Raw genomic sequence first — 20,947 nt, 5'->3', positions numbered from 1 at the left:
CTGGATTTCTTCCACCCCAACCTGCTGCATTTGTAGCCATCCCCTCCCCTCTACCAGCACCTTTGTTGTTTGTATCTTACCAGGATTAACCATACTAGTCTGGACTCTGAACTCAGAAACATGTAGATTAAACATTTCCTAGCTTAAAAAAATAGAGTGCAGAAAGTTAAATAATTAGCTCTCACATGTTGATTATTTACTGTGTGAAGGCAGTATGTAGGGTTCGTCTAACATTGCCTCTAATTTTCCCAAATATCCTGAAAGGTGAATATTCTTGTTTGTCTTTTACACGGGAAGAAGCCAAGATTCAAGAGGGCCTCATAACTTGCTGCATGGATCTGTGATTCCTGACCTGGGTACACCCCAACACTGCTTCTTCCTGGCACCAGGTACCCAAGGAATCAGTTCCACCAGCCCCCACGCCTCAGCAACCAGCACTAGGCATGGAGGGGTGCTTCCTCCCACCAAGGCTGAGGGCTCAGTCACACCCTACGAGAGCAAGCCAATGAAATGGAAAAATAGCTCTTACTCCTGACTCTGACATCTGCCCTGCAGGTGAGGGCCAAATTCTCAAATTGCCAGGCCAATGGCAAATAAGCCCACACCATGCACAGAGGGTATCAACACACAGAGGGTTCTGCCGGAATTCACACATCCTGGAAGCCAGGCTGACCCTGGTAGCCAGTTTCATTTTATCTTGTCTCTGATAGCCACATGATGAGTGGAGAGAGAGAAGGAAAGTGCACAGATCTCCAGAAATGGGGTTTGGGTTCACTCTTGAGAATACCCTTGGGCAGTACTCTGACCCTTGGGCCCATCTCTGTAAACACACAACAACAGCTAAAATGTCTGGAAAGGGGAAGGGCTGGTTCCACTGATGCCCCTGCATTCATTGACTTTCCTGCTTCCCAAGTAGCTGAGAGGCAGCTGGGTATAAAAAGGAACAGGCTTTGGAGTCAGACCCAGATCAAATCTCCATTCTGCTACTTGGTACCTGTAGGACAATGAGCAAGGCTTTGACCTTCTGTGAGCCATGGTTTATCTGTAAACTAAAGGAAATGGTAGATTATCATGAAGATTATAAATAATAATATGAAACAGCACATAGTAGCTGCTTGGCAAATGTTAGTTGCCTTCCCTCCCTTTTCCCCCACTGCATTCATTTGTAATGCCTTTTTTTTTTTTTAAAAAAAATGATAATAAGAGCAATTATAATTGGCACAGGTTGCTTTATGAGCTAAATATGTTACAGATCAATAATACACAATCTCTGGCCGGGCGCGGTGGCTCATGCCTGTAATCCCAGCACTTTAGGAGGCCGAGGCGGGCAGATCACAAGGTCAGGAGTTCGAGACCAGCCTAGCCAATATGGCGAAACCCCATCTTTACTAAAAATATAAAAAATTAGCCGGGCTTGGTGGTGAGCAACTGCAGTCCCAGCTACTCGAGAGACTGAGGCAGAAGAATCCTTTCAACCCAGGAGGCAGAAGTTGCAGTGAGCTGAGATCGCGCCATTGCACTCCAGCCTGGGTGACAGAGTGAGACTCCATCTCAAAAAAAATAATAATAAAAAAATAAAAAATAAATAAAAACCACAATCTCTATTTAAGCCACTCTCACAGGACTGACTGTACCCTACATCATGTCATATGTTTGACAGACAGTTGCTTTTCTTCCTTTTATTCTCCTAAGGAAGTCCAGATGGGCCCCAGATACATGTTCATACCCTAGATAGCCTATTCCAGGGGTTAAAATCAGGCCTGCTTCACATCGGAGGCATTTTGTTATGATCTGTTCATAACAAAAGCTGCCTCCTGGCTGTTGCCCACAGCTGAATACTGTTACTCTGAAGCCATCATTTCATTTGTTTCTGATTGTTCTGCAGTGTTTACATACCTTACATATTAGCGTGATCTTTTATAGAGTACAGGCAGAGGTTAAGCCCTCCCGGATCCACTTTCCCTCTGAGGGCTCTTTCTTCTTTTTTAGTGTCCCTTGCCTCTGTATTACAAACCATTTCTCTTTTATAGAAATTCATTTAAATAGAAAAACAATTTTTAAGTGTTTTCTTTTTTTCTTTAACATGAGGCTCACTTAACATTTTTAGAGAATGTTGAATATGGAGAAGAGGGAAAAGATACCACCAAAATGTGTGATTTTTTTTTTCTTTTTTCCTGACATAGGAAAATCCCATTACCTCTCTTGAATTTACCAAGAGACATATTCCATTTAGGGCACAGAAGGACCTGGGCTGCCTCCAGACCTAATGTGGAAGAAGGTGCTGTCTGCCTGCTATTTCCTTGCTTCTCCTTATTTCAATCTTTTTTTTCTCCAAAAAAAAAAAAAAAAAAAAAAAAAGTGTCTTAGGAAGGATATGGACTCGTGAGTCAATTTTGGGTCTAAGTCTTGGTTCTGCCCTATGTGTAATCCCAGGAAGGAACTTGAGTTGATTTTCTGAAGCTCAGTTTCCTTTTCCATTAAAACTGGGAGTGACTCAGGCTTGCCTAGTATCTTAGCTGGAAGAATGTGTGTGAAAGTGGCCCACCTTTCACAGATAGGTCACCCTGCTGATTGCAGTGGCTCCCAGGCACCCAGGCCTGGGAAGGATTCACAGGCCTAGTCCAGACCTGGCAGGAAAGAGGCTGTGAGCAGTTCTGCCTGCCACAGATGTGCTGGCACATGTACCACCGTGTGCTGCCCTAGGTAACGTATCAGGCAGCTAGGGAATGTAGGCTTTCAGACCCTCTCTTCGATTCTCTTCTGCTGACTTCCTCCCATCCAGCCGTCATAAGTTCTGAATCCTCTCATCAATCCGCTTTGTTATAGAGAAGATGGAAGGGTTAAATTCCTTCACCCTCATCACTTCCACTGATATTTGATAAACACCTCTCAGTTCATAATACTTTTGCAATCAAGCAGGGGAGCTACCCAGGTGTCTATGGAAAGTTTTGAATTCTTTTTGCCTATTCAGTTTAGTCTTCTCATTTTCTATCTGGCCAAAAATGGAGAAAGTGTTTTGAAGGTCAAGATTCTTCAGGTCTAGACTTGTAGGGATGTATCCTGAATTCCTCTGAGCTAAGCCTGAGAAGCAAGAGTGGGTTCTATTGGGGAACACTTCCAAAAGGCAATGATTGATGCTTATGCACAGAAATTCTGACTTTTAGTAAAAGATGCTTGGATATAAATCAAGCAGGGCTCTCCTTGCCTTTATACAATATGCGGTAAACAGGGTAAATCCTCAGTTTTACTTATGCCCACTGACAGATCTTACAAGTAGAAATTAACCCATCTGAGTGGTTGTGTCGATTCTTTCTCCCTGTTCTCTAGAGCCAGTATAACCTCTGTACCCTACTTCAGAATTCTAATCAAGATAGTGTCAAGTCTTTTAAAAAAAATTAAACCCCCACATGAGCTCCAATCCATAAATAAGAAACTCACCCTGGCTTGTGTGGAGGTGATGATATTAACACAGGCTACATTTCTCTGGGTCACTGAATGTACCCGGCACTGTACCAAGGCCAGTAATAGACTGTGCCGCATTTAGTCTTTACAGATCTGTAAGAGAGATCTTATTTGTCCCATTTTTCAGATGAACACCCCAAAGACCAAGGTCACACAGCAGAGACTCTCAGCTGGAGACTGCCCTCAGGCATCCTTTTAACGGAACTCTAAAGTCTGCAGGAGGGAGCCATATTTCCTACCAGCCAGTTTAGAATCAAAAAAGAGCATTGGTTTTGCTGTATTAGAGAACTAATTCATAATTAGTACTATGCTCACTCCTGGAGGATTTGACAGAAATAGAAGATATGGTTCTGACTCAGGATCCACCTCACTACGTGATGTCAGAGCAACAGAGCTAAGACTGCAACTGATGAGTATTGTGCAGACGGAGCACGCTACCTCCTCATTAGCTCTCTCCCCTGCACCCACTCTGCCCCACCCACTCCTCCTCCCTTGCATGATCCATAGAATAGACCAATATGTGTTTACCCATCACAGATTGTTTGGATTGTGAAAAATGCATGATATAATTTTATATCTTTGAAGGCACACAGCTCTCAGAGCTTTCAAAGCTGAAAACCAGTCTGGGCTCACTGGAGCCAGTCAGGCATTTGTATATAGAAGGCCAAGTGTGGCTTCTTGTCTACAGGAGAGAGAAAATGTGGAGGAACTTTTGGAAGGCTTCAGAGTTTTTTGGCTATTCTATCTCTCTTGCAAAGCAATCTGGGTGCATTAACTATAAATGAATGAGAAACATATGGATTAAATTTTATCTGTGATCACATATGAGTTTCAAGAATTATAAAGAATAAGGAATTCAGGGTTTAAGGAGTCCAAAATACTTTGCAAGTAATTCAGGACATTGCAGGCAACATTTGGCTGCCTCCCTGTATCCAAATTTGAGGACTGTTTGGTGGGGTGACAGACCTGCTCAGTGCCCTCCCCACCCACTCAAACTGCTAAGCCTCAGGAGGTATCTGTGGATAGGTTTTGTGTGTATCTTGTTTTGCTGAGACTGAAATAAAGAGATTGGGTTTCTGGGTTTCTAGGAAAGGCAAACTCTGTGAGAACACTCTTAACCGTTTTGAAACCCCCAAATAGAGGAGAGGAAAATTTGGTAAGCCCGATCTTTATTAACCATGTCTTGCTTACAGATAATATTAGGTGTGTTTTATATCCTATTATTGCCCTTAATGTTAGTGTCACTGTCCTGTTAATGATAATGGTAGCCATGTCCTGCATTTGTGTAGTGATTTAATTTACAAACAGATACACATTACCTGTTAATACACATTACAGATGTATTTGTAGAGATGTACACTTACAACACACAGAGTATGTTATGACAAGCTACAATACAGGAATTACAGAGTTAAGTGAAGATGCAGGCAGGAGTACCTAACCCAGCATTGTGGTAGAAGTCAGGGTTTACGAAAGGCTTTTCAGAGGAGATAACATTGAGTTCAGTCCTACACATGTTCTTTTGTTTGTTTGTTTGTTTGTTTTTGAGACAGAGTCTCACCCTGTCGCCCAGGATAGAGTGCAGTGGCACAATCTTGGCTTACTGTAACTTCCGCCTCCTGGGTTCAAGTGATTCTCCTGCTTCAGCCTCCCAAGTAGTTGGTACTACAGGCACGTGCCACCACACCTAGCTAATTTTTGTATTTTTAGTAGAGCCGGGGTTTCACCATGTCGGCCAGGCTGGTCTTGGAACTCCTGACCTCCAGTGATCTGCTGGCCTTAGCCTCCCAAAGTGCTGGGTTATGCATGTTCTTAAAGAATATGAATAAGTGGCTGGGTGCAGTGGCTCATGCCTGTAATCCTAGCACTTTGGAAGGCCGAGACGGGTGGATCACTTGAGGTCAGGAGTTCAAGACCACCTGGCCAACATTGGGGAAACCCCATCTCTGATAAAAATATAAAAATTAGCTGGGTGTGGTGGCATGTGCCTGTAATCCCAGCTACTCGGGAGGCTGAGGCAGGAGAATCACTTGAACCCAGGGGGTAGAGGTTGCAGTGAGCCGAGATTGTGCCACTTCACTCCAGCTGGGGGATAGAGCAAGACTCAGTATAAAAAAAAAAAAAAAAAAAAAAGAATATGTATAAGTTAGCCAGGGGAAGGCGAGAGGGAGTGGGGAGTGCCCTCTAATCAGTGAGAGGAGAATTTATGAACACTAAGAGTTGAGAAAGAAAATAGCACAAGGGGAATTTCAGGTTGTTCACTTAAGTCTGGGGCCTAGCTTGTGATGGGCTTGGTGCAATAAAAAATGATGGGGGCAGAGGATTGGGAAATGACAACATAGGGGATTTCACGGGACAAAAAGGTAAAAGCTGGATCAGACAGTCTCATATGTCATGGCAGGCTGCTCAAGGACTTTAGTAAGGGAAATGATAGAATTAAATTTGTGTATTAGAAAGATCATTGTGGTGGAGGTATGAAAGATTCTCTGAGTGAGGCTTAAGAGAGTACAGGATGGAGGACACTATTTGGGTCAGGGACACAAGTTTAATCCAGCTTCATCACCCTTGTAATAATCCAAGCAAGAAATGATGAAGGGCTGGACTAACGTAGTGGCAATAGTTGGAAATGGGAAGACTTGTGTTTGAAAAATATTTGACAGAGCACCGTGACCTACTGTGGGGCAGATGAGAGCGATGAATGATCAGGAAGTCAAGAATGGTATCCTGAGACAGAGATACTTCTGACATGTCAAAAATACAACATGCCATCCTTCATCCCAGAGCTACAGAACAAGACATGTGGATTAGCCATCCAGGTCAAAGGTTCCATGTGGAGCTCAGGAGCAAGGCCTGAGTGTGGGATAAAAATTGTCATTGCACACATAGGACTGGATGAGCTGACCCTAAGAGATGTAGGGAGTGAGATGAACATAGGAGAGAATCCAGGAGGGAAGAGAAAGAAGAGCCTAAGAAGAGCCTACCAAAGAGACGAAGCTAATAATGAGTAGAGGCTGGACCTGCACCCAGCTCTTTGGACACCAGACTTTTCCACTGTCCCAGAAAGTTGCAGAATTAAGCCATCTGTGGCTTAACATGCCTTGAGAGCATACTGTGACCTAGGATCTTTATACACATTACCCCATCTAGGACTTAGACACAGCTCCGTGGTTAATGAGACGATCCCCATCGACAGATAAGGAAACTGAGTCTCTGGTCAGCAAATGACCTAACCAGAGTTATCCAAGTTTGTCTGACTCCTAAGTCTGTGCTCATGTTACTAAACCATGTTTCTGCCTTTAAGATAAAATATGGCTCCTCACTATTTCCTGGGAGAGGCAGACATTAACAGCTATTTACAATTCAATCTGAGAAATGTAGAAATAAAGGTGAATGCTGAGAGCCCCCATTCATAAACAAAATTCTCTATGCTTTTTTTTTTTTTTTTGGTACCATGTGGTGATCTAGGAGTTGGCTGGATTGTGTATAAATGGTTTTTCTCTAGTAAGACGATAGCAGTCCATTTGGAGGGCAAGATGAGCCACCACGGAAATACCCAGTCCCACACATGCCTGTGGCTACCCTCTAAAATTCCCAACCTGGCCGGAGGCACTCAAAGCAAAACCTCCTGTTCCCTCCCAGGACGACTGGCGCCTGGAGCCTGCCTTTTGCCCCTGCCAGAGGCTTAGGCCAGCCTCGGAGTGATGGCGTTGCAGGGAGGCAGAACAAATGGAGCTGGAGCAGCTCCCCGCTCTGAGCCCAGTCATCTCTCCCAGAAGAGGTGTGAGCAGGCTTCTGGGCTTTGTCACCACAGGGAAACTAGGCTGACGGGCACATTGCCTTAGATGAAACTAAGCCAATGGCATGCACTCATGGAGCCAGCTTGGGCATAGACAAAAAGAGAGGCAGGAGCACATGGAAAGAGGCTTCTAATCTCAGCTCCATCATTTTTGATCTTTATGATCCTGGGCAATTTGCTTACCCTCTTCCTGCCTGTGTCTTCAGCTATAATATGGGCTGACTGTGTTTGACTCTATAGACTGTCAGGGTAACTCTAAGTCTGAATGCAAATGTACACCTACAAGTCACTTGATATCTGAGTTATGCCCCAGCCCATACTGAATTCCAAGTCCCCCTAGATTGTAAACTTCAAGAGGATGGAGACTGCATCACTTATTGGCTCTGATGTCTGTCTTTCTATATCTTTTCATGTTTAGAACAGTAGTTTGAACTCAGTGTGTATCCAATAAATATTTACTGAATACTTAATCAGCTAATGTAAGATGTTTTAGATAGTAGCCATTAAATACATCTCATGAAATTGACAGAAAAACCCACAATAATCTTGGCCACAGGTTATGGAGCAAAGCAAGTACTAGGGGTACTACCAATAGAGCAAAGTAAGTACTTCAAGAAGCCCCAGGAGTTAGCCCAAGACAATCCCATGAAGCCCAGGCCATGTGAGGGCAGAGTCTGTGTTTAAATAGCTGGCTGAAGAGTTCTGATGGACCAGCTGGACTAGAACAACTCCACTTCATGAAATCTTAGAAAACCTCAAAGTCAAAAGAGATATTAAATGTTTCTAGTCCAATCAATTGATTTTATAGCTGAGGAGAGTTAGTTATAGAGAGGGAAATAAGTTGGTGGCTCATAATTTGGATCCTGAAGCCCTCCTCTTCTATTTATTAGCTATTTGACCTCCTGCAGCTTCTATTTCCTCATCTGTGAAGTAAATATAATAATAGGACCTCTCTCATTGGGTTGTCATGAGTATTAAATGTGATAATATATGTGAAGAACCTAGAAGAGTCTGTAGCATATGATAAATGCAAATAACTCTTAGCAATGACTATTTCGTTATTTCTATATTATTTATTATTATAATTGTTAACTGATTTAAAGGCTCATTTCAATGGGTTTTTTTTCCCAACCATAATTTGTTTTAAAGTTGTATTTTTGAGAATCGGTAGGATCTGTTGATGCAAAACTATATCCATCCTTCAAACCATGTGATCTTTTATTTAAAGTAAAATGCAGAACTTTATATGGGGCCCCCTGAAATCAAAATGTGTTTACAGCTTCATGACTCTGAGCATTGTCTACATGGCTGTTTCTGCCTGGGCTGCCCTTCCTCTCTGCCCAAGCAAGTATGTCCTCGTTCAAGGCCTTGCTTCAAGGTGGCCACCTCTGTGAAATGCTCACTCTTTTCCCAGGCAGTAGTTATTCCTTCCTTTGGGTTCATACTACACTCTTCTCTTACCTTTTGTAGCACTTGCCATGTTTTTTTGTTATTTTTTTATTTCTACCCAGCTGCCCTGTCAGATTAGGAACTCCCTGAGGAAAGGGACCATGCCACTTTATTATTATTAGCAGTAGTAGTAGTAGTAGTAGTAGTAATATTTTGCCTTATTTTTATAGCTTTATTGAGCTCAGTGTCTGACATACAGTATGCAACCAAATGTTTTTATTTATTGTTTTTGAAGTTTTTATAATGATATTTATATCAGATACAAAGAGTGCACCAAATGTCTAAGTACAGTTTAAACAAAATACCAAAATGAACACCAGTATTCCCACCACCAAACCTATGAAAGAGAATATTGCCAGTACCTTTTAAGTGTAAGTTTTTAACTGTATAAGTAAATACATGTTACCTGTTTTCTTAATTTTGCTTAGTGTTTTAGCTCTTTGAGGTAATTTTGAATCTTGATTTGAACATGTCCCGTAATAAGCTATTTTTCCAAGTGTTAGCATCTGAAAATATGAGCTTTTCTTCTATATCATCTTCTACTCCATTATTAAGCATATTGATTAAACCAAGACCAAGGACAAATCTAGAGACCTCCTTACATGGTTGTGATTACTATTGCCTGTGGTTGTTCAGCCAGTCACCTGACTATTCCATCATACAAGCCTCATTTCAAGGAGAGCTAACGTTTATTTGGTGTTTAACATATAATAAACCATTTATGTGTGACAGCTTACTTAATCTTTACAAAAGTCCTCCAGCATTCATGCATTCCTCCCATTTTGGAGTTGAGGAAACTGAGGCTCAGAAAGGCTACCTTACGTAAGATCACCCAGCTAAGAACTGGGCAGAGTCAGGACTAGAATCACGATGGGCCTTTGTCCCAACCCATACTTTCTCTTCTGTTGTTCACTGGTATATCAGGGAACACTTAATGGAAACTTTTTAGAAATGAAGATTCCCTAACCTACTTGTCATCAAGGCCAGAAGGTTATGTTCAGTTTGAGTAAGTCTGTGTTGGCTCTAATGGCCTTTGCTTTCTGCTCTTCAAAACAGATGAAAGACTCAAAGAAGTAATGGTAGCCTAAAATTAAGACTATAATTTGGCAGAGACAAATATAGAACCCGATGCCTGACTGCTTTCAGTTTTTGTAACACTGGGCATGTTATTTAACTCTCTGCCTCAGTCTGCATATCCGTACAATAGGAATAATAACAGAATTTTCCCTTAGAGTTACTGTGAAGATTAAGTGATTTAATACCTGTAATATGCTTAGAATCAGGCCTTTACTAAGTACACAGTAAGTCTCAACTATTGTTGCTGCCAGCAGTGCTGTTATTACTGGGAAGTCAATGTCCTGCATGGACACCTGTCATCAATGTGGTATGATGAGCTCCCCTTCTTTAGGGTCATGGAGCAGCCTCCAGGCCAAGACAGCCATCGGCATGGAAGGAGCTTTCACAAAAAGATTTTTAAATATTTAGGTTTGTTGCAAAAGATTAAACAACACATAAGTACACAAGTGTGCGTTCTTTCTCTCTCTCTCAAAACAAACTTGGAATTCCTAGATTCTTCTGAGAACACAGGGTTTGAGAGTGACTAAAAGTATTCTTTGTTTCCTTGCTTTACACAGGATGTCTGAGGAGAAGCATGTGCTATTCCAGATGAGTGGGCACAAACAGAGGTCAATTCAAAACTTTCTCCCTGGACAGAGCCAAGTAAAACCATTCTCTGACATTTCTGAGCAGCAAAGCAGCAAAGCCACAATCTTCTAATGAAGTCTTGCTGCAGCTGATGCAGTAACATTCCCAAATTGTGGGACAGGGGATGGGAAGAAGGGAGGTGAAGTGTATCCTTCCTAAGCAATTTATGCATACAAGTAAAGAGCATTATCATAGACTTTGAGGTCAACATCTGCCTCAGTTCAAATCCCATCGTGGTCATCCATGTACTAACCATAGACAACTTACACAACCTCTCGGGGACTAATCTGTCAAATGGGGCCAAGAGTTCTGGAAGCAAGGGGCTGCAGGACACAGAAAGAGATGACTTGACTTTGGCTCTACCTGTGCAAACCCTGGGTCCTAAGTGGTAATGAATATGGACTGCCTCATTCATCTCAAAGAAGCTCTGGGACTTAGGAAAGCAATTTCTAGAATTGGTATGTGATAAAATTTTCACTGGGCAAAGAAAGGCAGAGTGGTGAAAATAAGTACCAGTTAGTATGCTCTCCTTGTGGCTGGAACATTCGCCATAGCTCACTCATGCATTCTTTCTCTCTCATACACACCACACTCATACTCACCCACCTGAATAATTTCCATGCATGTTTTAAATCTTAATTCATATACCATTTCCTCGGAGAAGCATTCCCTGTCACCTAGACTGAATTAGGTACCTCACTTGTGTGCTCTCTTACTACCTTTTGGCTTTCCCTCATTTACTTCTAACAGTTGGTAATTACATATTTGTGTAATGATCTCATTAATATTTGTCTTAAGGTAGCCAATTGTCCCAGGTTGGCTGAAACTGAGGGGTTTTCCAGAAGGCAAGACTTTCAGTGCTGAAACTGGGAAAGTCCTGGCCAAACCTGCATAATTGTTCACTCTGGTCTGCTTCCCTCTCAAGATCAGATGCTCTATGAGGACAGGCACTGTGCTCTTGTTCACCATTTATCTCTGTGCCTGGCACAGACCTGAACTGGGAACTCAGGAAACATCTGTTGAACCAGTAAAGAAATGAATGTATATGTTAATGTAAGCTGAACTTACTTTTCTTATGAAAGCCTGTCTTTTTTCTCCCTGAGATTATTCTGTTTTGATGTTAAAATGTCCCTTTTGAAAAATTATCCTTATTTGACAAAATTTAAAGTTGACAGTGTTATGCTGTTTTTGTTTTTTGCCTTCCTTCCCCCCCTTCCCCACCTTCCCATTCTGGGGTTGGAAATCCTACTGATTTGAGGAATCACTAGTTTAGTAAAGACAGAACCAGGGTAGCTGAGGTCAAGACAAATAAGGTCTGTCCCCATGCTAAAATGCTAGTAATCACTTCTGTATCCTCTGGGCCTAGCACATTACCAAGCACATAGTAAGGGCTGAGTAAATATTTGTGAAATATATAAATGAATAGATTTTCTGCCCAGCCTCAAGACCTGCTGGAATACAACTTGTATGCCTAACTCCCTTTTCTTCCCTACCCTCTAGCTAAACATTTCTGTGACCATAAATGTGACTTCAGCATTCCTTACTGCTGAATAGATGAGAAGCATGTACCACTGCAGATGAATGAACACATGGTCTATCCCCACCTGTTCTAGTTCATCTCTTTAAATGCTTTCCTTACAGTTGAAGGGACTGCTATGGTCTGTTAAAAAATAATAATAGTAATAAAATAAAAAATAAAAAACAATGGCACTATCTTGATTACTGAGAGGAGCTCTCTTACCCACATGGCTTTGTTCAAGCTCTTCCCTCTACCTGGAATGTCTGTTTTACTTTAGCAAAATCCTACTAGTCTTTTCAAACTTAGCTTATGTCCCTTTCTCTAAGAAGCCACCTCTGTACCATTCCACTTGTCAAAAATAAAATGAGAACAAGTTAGGGAAAATTTGAAAGTTTGCTATCTTACAAAAAGTACCAGTTGCCATCAGCAAGACTTCAAGTGGTAAGAAGCTCACCTTATGGCAGTTACAGTGCAGTTTATGAAGCATTAAGGAGAAAGTATTTTGACCTTTTTAGTCATTGGCTGTTATGTATTAACATTTTTTTTTGGAGGAATCAGGACTGTTAAACTGATTTGTCTTATAGCTGGTTGATTTAATTTTCCTGAATCATGCTGACAAGGACCTAATGCTTACGTTTTAATTTCATCAAATCATGCTGACAGGGAGATAAAGCTTATGTTTTATGCTTTGTTTATAATGAGAGCTAGCAACTCAGGGAAATCAGAATGACTTAAGTTTTACTACTTGACTCTGGGCAGTTGGCCTTGAGGTATATATCTAAACGGTGGCCTCTACCTTTGTATAATCTTTAGCACATTCCTCACCTCCTGTGCCCATCCACAATATTTTGTATTTTGTCTTTACCATCTCATGAACCACACTATATTCTGTTTGTCTATTTATTTGTATAGCTCCTCCACTAGATGGGAGCTTCTTGAAAGTAAGAATTCTGATTCATCTTTGTATCCCCAGCACCCAATAGGGGGACAGGATTGCTATTAGGTAGCAGTACATATTTGTAAAAGGAAAGAAATATATCAGTTATTATAGTTCCCCAAATGCTAAGTTACAGACAAATAGAAAACCTTAGTGACAAACAACAGTAGACATTTATTTTTGCTCACAAGTTTGTTGGTTGGCTAGGTGAGTCTGATGATCTGGGCTAGTCAATGCTGGTCACCTACAAATATTTGCTGGTGTTACCTGGGTTCTTTCACATATCTGGGACATCACCTGAGACAACTGAACAGACTCAGCTCTGTTGCACATCTCCTGTCACCCAGCAGCCTTGTCAGGGCATGTTCTTGTGGCCAAGTTCAAGGAGCGAAAGACAGAACAGAAGCATACAGCCCTTTTGAGACCTAGGCTTGGAAAACTGGCCCAGTGTCACATCTTCCTCATTCTCTTGGCAAATCAAGTCACAAGACTGGCATACATTGAAAGGGTAGGGAGATAGACCCACATCTCAATGTGAGGAGTGCAAAGTCTCATTGCAAAGGATGTTGACACAGGAAGGGTGGAGAATGGGGACCACCTTTGCAATCTCTGCCATAGTGAGGGAGCCAGCAGGGAAACACCTTATCAGTTTCTTTCCAAAATGATCATTTTTATTACCTTGACATTTAAATGAATTTGTCAGGAAAGTTTCTAAAAAAAGGAGCCATGGCCTTTCTTGGGAGAGAGTGACTTCCCCACCATAAAAGGCATTCAATAAGAAGCTGAATTCCATGGTCATAGAAATATTAGGAGGAGAACCCTTCCTCTACCCCTGAGAGTCAGTGTTTTTACATATTTTCCATCTTTCTTTCCAGATCAGCAAAGACCCGATTTTTGTACCAGGCGTCTGGGGCCCTTATTTCTCAGCCATGTTACCTGGGTTCTGGCTGAATGAAGGTGGTCAGAGCGTTACTGGAAAATTGGTAAGTTGACACTTTCTCAATAGGGTCATGGATGTTTTTATGTCATTGATTAGTCCATTTTGTCACATGACCCATATACCCAGTATCTGGAGGATTTGCAGACCCCTGAATCGGGGTGTACTTTCTCTTAGCGCACAGCCTAACATGTCGTACATGTGCAGCATATGTTGCTCAAGGAAGAAGTGTTACAGCAGGCAGTGATGACCAGCCCTTCTCACCTGATCTTTCCTTACGTCAATCCATTTTTCTCACAGTGATGACAGTGATATTCTACTTTGTGAAAATGAAATGTTACTCCCCAGCCCAAATCCTTCAGTTTTCCCCATAGCCCCTTGAGACATGGCTCAGATAATATTCTGGCTACATTATACACTTCATGGTCTATCCCCTCCAGTCCCACACGTGTGCCTGTTATTTACACTAGATTGCTCTCCTCACAGCTTCTCCATGCCTCCTGTCATTGCACTTCTCTGTCCCTTTATACAGGCTTCTTTCCCTGCTTGGGGAGTTCTTTACCACCTCAGTAATTTTACTTGTCCTTTAAGATCCAACTCCAGCTCTTAGCACACTCTGTTATTCTTATTGGTTACTAATCCCCTTTTCTAGCACACTCTGAGCTCCTAAGGGCCATGTGGGACACAGTGGCTCATGCCTGTAATACCAGCACTTTGGGAGGCTGGGGCGGGCAGACCACCTGAGGTCTGAAGCTCAAGGACAGCCTGGCCAACATGGTGAAACCTCATCTCTACTAAAAATACAAAAATTAGCCGGGCTTGATGGTGGGCGCCTGTAATCTCAGCTACTCAGATACTCTCCTAAGACAGGAGAATCACTTGAATCTGGGAGGCACAGATTACAGTGAACTGAGATTGCACCACTGCACTCCAGTCTGGGCGACAAGAGTGAAACTCCGTCTCAAAAAAAACCCCACAAAATAAAGACAGGTTCTCTTTGTATCCAGCTCAGTGTCAGGTTTATAGAAGGTACTTAATACAAACTTGTTGAATTATTAAGGTTGTCCAATAGAGCAGACAGAAGATTCATAAAAGTGAGATGAGTGCTATAACAGAAGTACACGGTAGAGTTGGCACAAAGCTAGGTTAGGAAACTCTTTACAGGGGAGAAGGCATTGGTGCTGAGCCTTAAAAGATAAATAAGGACAAACCAGGCAAAGAAGGGTACAGATAGTCTACTTTGTAGGAAACTTGTATGGGAAGAAAGACATGGAAGTGAAAAATAACAAGGCTAATTTGAGGGTAATGGCAAATAGTCCAGAAGTTCAGCCGTGGCACAAACTATTCTTAGAAAAATGGCTAACAATAAAAGTTAGAGAGCAGGGCAGAGACCACATCTCTGTAAAACATGTTAAGGAATTGAACTTCGTCTAGCAGACCAAGGGGAACCAGTGAAAGGTTAGAAGAGTATGTGGACATGTTCATCTCTCAGTTGTAAAAATCTCTGCTTAGAAGCCATGAGGATAAAAGCCTGAGGACACATGGCCAGAGGCAGGGAGACTAGTTTTAGTAGGTTAGTCAACAGACAAAAAGCCACAAGCACTTGAATGAGGACAGTAATAATGATGACTGGGAATTGAGGTCAAGAGATTGGCAGGCTTCTGAGAGATCAAATGTGGAATACAGAGAAAGTGAGACCTAGGCTCGGTTACACACACTCACATTTACTGTTAAATTGAAAATATCTGCTTATGTTATGATGTGATTTGCCTACCAACTCTTCTAAATGTTCAGCCAATTGAAAATGATCTTATTCAAAGCTGGATGTGCATGCAAATATCTGTGAGTTTACATTTCTTGGTATAATCCTATTTTATACATGACTGCCTCAAATTCTCTTTCAAAGTAAATGGAAGCATAGGTGGGTAGATGGATTCAAAGAGCATGTTCTGTGAGTTACTGTTGTGCCAGGCTACAGAAATGAATTAAATGAATTGGACCTCATCAGTCCCTGGTTTTAAGGAGCTCATACTTGGATGGGGAATCCCTGAGTATGAGATAAATCATGTTTGATTGGTCTCAGTAACCAGTTCTAGAAAAGTTGAGAAGGAAGACATCATCTATGGCTACAGTACAGTAGAAATGCAGCCCACTTTATATTCTCCTATTTAAACTTGTGCTATGTACTTAGTCAACTTATTTTATTTTACTTTCAGTTCCGGGATACAAGTGCAGAACCTGCAGGTTTGTTACATGGGAATATGTGTGCCATGGTGGTTTTCTGCACCTGTCAACCCATCATCTATGTTTTAAGCCCTCCATGCACTAGCTATGTGTCCTAATGCTCTCCCTCCCCTTGCCACCAACTCCCCGACTGGCCCCAGTATGTGTTGTCCCCCTCTCTGTGTCCATGTGTTCTCATTGTTCAACTCCCACTTACGAGTGAGAGCATGCAGTGTTTGGTTTTCTGTTCCTGTGTTAGTTTGCTGAGGATGATGGCTTCCAGCTTCATCCATGTCCCTGCAAAGGGATCTCATTCCTTTTTATGAATGCATAGTATTCCATGGTGTATATGTGCCACAATTTCTTAAGCCAGTCTATCACTGATGGGCATTTGGGTTGGTTCCATGTCTTTGCTATCGTAAATAGTGCTACAGAGTTCCAAGATGGCCGAATAGGAACAGCTCCAGTCTACAGCTCCCAGCATGAGCAATGCAGATGAGTGATTTCTGCATTTCCAACTGAGGTACCGGGTTCATCTCACTGGGGTTTGTCAGACAGTGGGTGCAGGACAGTGGGTGCAGCCCACAGACCGTGAGCCGAAGCAGGGCGAGGCATCGCCTCACCGGGAAGCACAAGGGGTCCAGGAATTCCCTTTCCTAGCCAAGTGAAGCCATGACAGACAGCACCTGGAAAATTGGCTCACTCCCACACTGCTACTGCGCTTTTCCAATGGTCTTAGCAAACGGCACACCAGAAGATTGTATCCCACGCCTGGCTCGGAGGTTCCCACGTCCACAGAGCCTTGCTCACTGCTAGCAAAGCAGTCTCAGATCCAACTGCAAGGCAGCAGCGAGGCTGGGGAACGGGCGCCCGCCATTGCTGAGGCTTGAGTAGGTAAACAGAGTGGCCTGGAAGCTCTAACTGGGTGGAGCCCACCTCAGCTCAAGGAGGCCTGCCTGCCTCTGTAGACTCCACCTCTGAGGGCGGGGCATAGCTGAACAAAAGGCAGCAGAAACTTCTGTACACTTAAACATCCCTCTCTGACAGCTTTGAAGAGAGCAGTGGTTCTCCCAGCACAGAGATTGAGATCTGAGAATGGACAGACTGCCTCCTCAAGTGGGTCCCTGACCCCCCCCAGTAGCCTAACTGGGAGACACCTCCCAGTAGGGGCTGACTGACACCTGATACAACCAGGTGCCCCTCTGAGACAAAGCTTACAGAGGAAGGATCAGGCAGCAACATTTCTGCAATATTTGCTGTTCTGCAGCCTCCACTGGTGATACTCAGGGTCTAGAGTGGACCTCCAGCAAACTCCAACAGACCTGCAGCTGAGGGTCCTGACTGTTAGAAGAAAAACTAAAACAGAAAGGACATCCACACCAAAACCCCATCTGTACGTCACCACCATCAAAGACCAAAGGTAGATAAAACCACAAAGATGGGGAAAAAACAGAGCAGGAAAACTGAAAATTCTAAAAATCAGAACGCCTCTCCTCCTCCAAAGGAACGCAGCTTCTCACCAGCAACGGAACAAAGCTGGATGGAGAATGACTTTGACGAGTTGAGAGAAGAAGTCTTCAGATGATCAAACTACTCCGAGCTGAAGGAGGAAGTTCGAACCCATGGCAAAGAAGTTAAAAACCTTGAAAAAAGATTAGATGAATGGCTAACTAGAATAACCAATGCAGAGAAGTCCTTAAAGGACCTGATGGAGCTGAAAACCACGGCACGAGAACTACGTGACAAATGCACAAGCCTCAGTAGCCGATTTGATCAACTGGAAGAAAAGGTATCAGTGATGGAAGATCAAATGAATGAAATGAAGCGACAAGAGAAGTTTAGAGAAAAAACAATGAAAAGAGACGAACAAAGCCTCCGAGAAATATGGGACTATGTGAAAAGACCAAATCTACATCTGATTGGTGTACCTGAAAGTGACAGAGAGAATGGAACCAAGTTGGAAAACACTCTGCAGGATATTATCCAGGAGAACTTCCCCAAACTAGCAAGGCAGACCAACATTCAGATTCAGGAAATACAGAGAACACCACAAAGATATTCCTCGAGAAGAGCAACTCCAAGACACATAATTGTCAGATTCACCAAAGTTGAAATGAAGGAAAAAATGTTAAGGGCAACCAGAGAGAAAGGTCGGGTTACCCACAAAAGGAAGCCCATCAGACTAACAGCTGATCTCTCGGCAGAAAATCTACAAGCCAGAAGAGAGAGGGGGCCAATATTCAACATTCTTAAAGAAAAGAATTTTCAACCCAGAATTTCATATCCAGCCAAACTAAGCCTCATAAGTGAAGGAGAAATAAAATACTTTACAGACAAGCAAATGCTGAGAGATTTTGTCACCACCAGGCCTGCCCTAAAAGAGCTCCTGAAGGAAGCACTAAACATGGAAAGGAACAACCGGTACCAGACGCTGCAAAAACATGCCAAATTGTAAAGACAATCGAGGTTAGGAGGAAACTGCGTCAACTAACAAGCAAAATAACCAGCTAACGTCATAATGACAGGACCAAATTCACACATAACAATATTAATCTTAAATGTAAATGGGCTAAATGCTCCAATTGAAAGACACAAACTGGCAAATTGAATAAAGTGTCAAGACCCATCCATGTGCTGTATTCAGGAAACCCATCTCACGTGCAGAGACACACATAGTTTCAAAATAAAGGGATGGAGGAAGATCTACCAAGCAAATGGAAAACAAAAAAAAGCACGGGTTGCAATCCTAGTCTCTGGTAAAACAGACTTTAAACTAACAAAGATCAAAAGAGACAAAGAAGGCCATTAACATAATGGTAAAGGGATCAATTCAACAAGAAGAGCTAACTATCCTAAATATATATGCACCCAATACAGGAGCACCCAGATTCATAAAGCAAGTCCTTAGATACCTACAAAGAGACTTAAACTCCCAGACAATAATAATGGGAGACTTTAACACCCCACTGACAACATTAGACAGATTAAAGAGACAGAAAGTTAACAAGGATACCCAGGAATTGAACTCAGCTCTGCACCAAGCGGACCTAATAGACATCTACAGAACTCTCCACCCCAAATCAACAGAATATACATTCTTCTCAGCACCACACCACACCTATTCCAAAATTGACCACATAGTTGGAAGTAAAGCACTCCTCAGCAAATGTAAAAGAACAGAAATTATAACAAATGGTCTCTCAGATCACAGTGCAATCAAACTAGAACTCAGGATTAAGAAACTCACTCAAAACCGCTCAACTACATGGAAACTGAACACCTGCTCCTGAATGACTACTGGGTACATAACCAAATGAAGGCAGAAATAAAGATGTTCTTTGAAACCAATGAGAACAAAGACAGAACATACCAGAATCTCTGGGACACCTTCAAAGTAGTGTGTAGAGGGAAATTTATAGCACTAAATGCCCACAAAAGAAAGCAGGAAAGGTCTAAAATTGACACCCTAACATCACAATTAAAAGAACTAGAGAAGCAAGAGCAAACACATTCAAAAGCTAACAGAAGGCAAGAAATAACTAAGATCAGAGCAGAACTGAAGGAGATAGAGACACAAAAAAACCCTTCAAAAAATCAATGAATCCAGGAGCTGGTTTTTTGAAAAGATCAACAAAATTGATAGACCACTAGCAAGACTAATAAAAAAGAAAAGAGAGAAGAATCAAATAGACACAATAAAAAATGATAAAGGGGATATCACCACCAATCCCATAGAAATACAAACTACCATCAGAGAATACTATAAACACCTCTACGCAAATAAACTAGAAAATCTAGAAGAAATGGATAAATTCCTGGACACATACACTCTCCCAAGACTAAACCAGGGAGAAGTTGAGTCTCTGAATAGACCAATAACAGGCTCTGAAATTGAGGCAATAATTAATAGCTTACCAACCAAAAATAGTCCAGGACCAGACGGATTCACAGCCGAATTCTACCAGAGGTACAAGGAGGAGCTAGTACCACTCCTTCTGAAACTATTCCAATCAATAGAAAAGGGGGAATCCTCCCTAACTCGTTTTATGAGGCCAGCATCATCCTGATACCAAAGCCTGGCAGAGACACAACAAAAAAAAGGAATTTTAGACCAATATCGCTGATGAACATCGATGCAAAAATCCTCAATAAAATACTGGCAAACCGAATCCAGCAGCACATCAAAAAGCTTATCTACCATGATCAAGTGGGCTTCATCCATGGGATGCAAGGCTGGTTCATCATACGCAAATCAATAAATGTAATCCAGCATATAAACAGAACCAAAGACAAAAACCACATGATTATCTCAATAGATGCAGAAAAGGCCTTTGACAAAATTCAACAACCCTTCATGCTAAAAACTCTCAATAAATTAGGTATTTATGGGACATGTCTCAAAATAATAAGAGCTATCTGTGACAGACCCACAGCCAATATCATACTGAATGGGCAAAAACTGGAAGCATTCCCTTTGAAAACTGGCACAAGACAGGGATGCCCTCTCTCACAACTCCTATTCAACATAGTGTTGGAAGTTCTGGCCAGGGCAATCAGGCAGGAGAAGGAAATAAAGGGCATTCAATTAGGAAAAGAGGAAGTCAAATTGTCCCTGTTTGCAGATGACATGATTGTATATCTAGAAAACCCCATCGTCTCAGCCCAAAATCTCCTTAAGCTGATAGGCAACTTCAGCAAAGTCTCAGGATACAAAATCAATGTACAAAAATCAGAAGCATTCTTATACACCAATAACAGGCAAACAGAGAGCCAAATCATGAGTGAACTCCCATTCACAATTGCTTCAAAGGGCAATACCTAGGAATCCAACTTACAAGGGATGTGAAGGACCTCTTCAAGGAGAACTACAAACCACTGCTCAATGAAATAAAAGAGGACACAAACAAATGGAAGAACATT

General features: G+C 42.1%; 1 protein-coding gene across 11 annotated transcripts in view; it reads left to right on the top strand.

Moving 5' to 3' along the window:
* FGGY (FGGY carbohydrate kinase domain containing) overlaps nt 1-20,947 on the top strand; it is a 464,965-nt gene that overhangs the window by 302,228 nt on the left and 141,790 nt on the right. For all 11 annotated transcript variants that reach the window (XM_054485483.2, XM_054485541.2, XM_054485491.2 and 8 more), the window contains one exon: nt 13,743-13,850. In XM_054485483.2, the coding sequence (XP_054341458.1) occupies nt 13,743-13,850 (108 nt within the window). The remainder of the gene's footprint in view (nt 1-13,742; nt 13,851-20,947) is intronic.

Source organism: Pongo pygmaeus, chromosome 1 (genome assembly GCF_028885625.2).
Source record: "Pongo pygmaeus isolate AG05252 chromosome 1, NHGRI_mPonPyg2-v2.0_pri, whole genome shotgun sequence".
NCBI lineage: Eukaryota > Metazoa > Chordata > Mammalia > Primates > Hominidae > Pongo > Pongo pygmaeus.
This window is presented reverse-complemented; position numbering and strand designations above follow the sequence as displayed.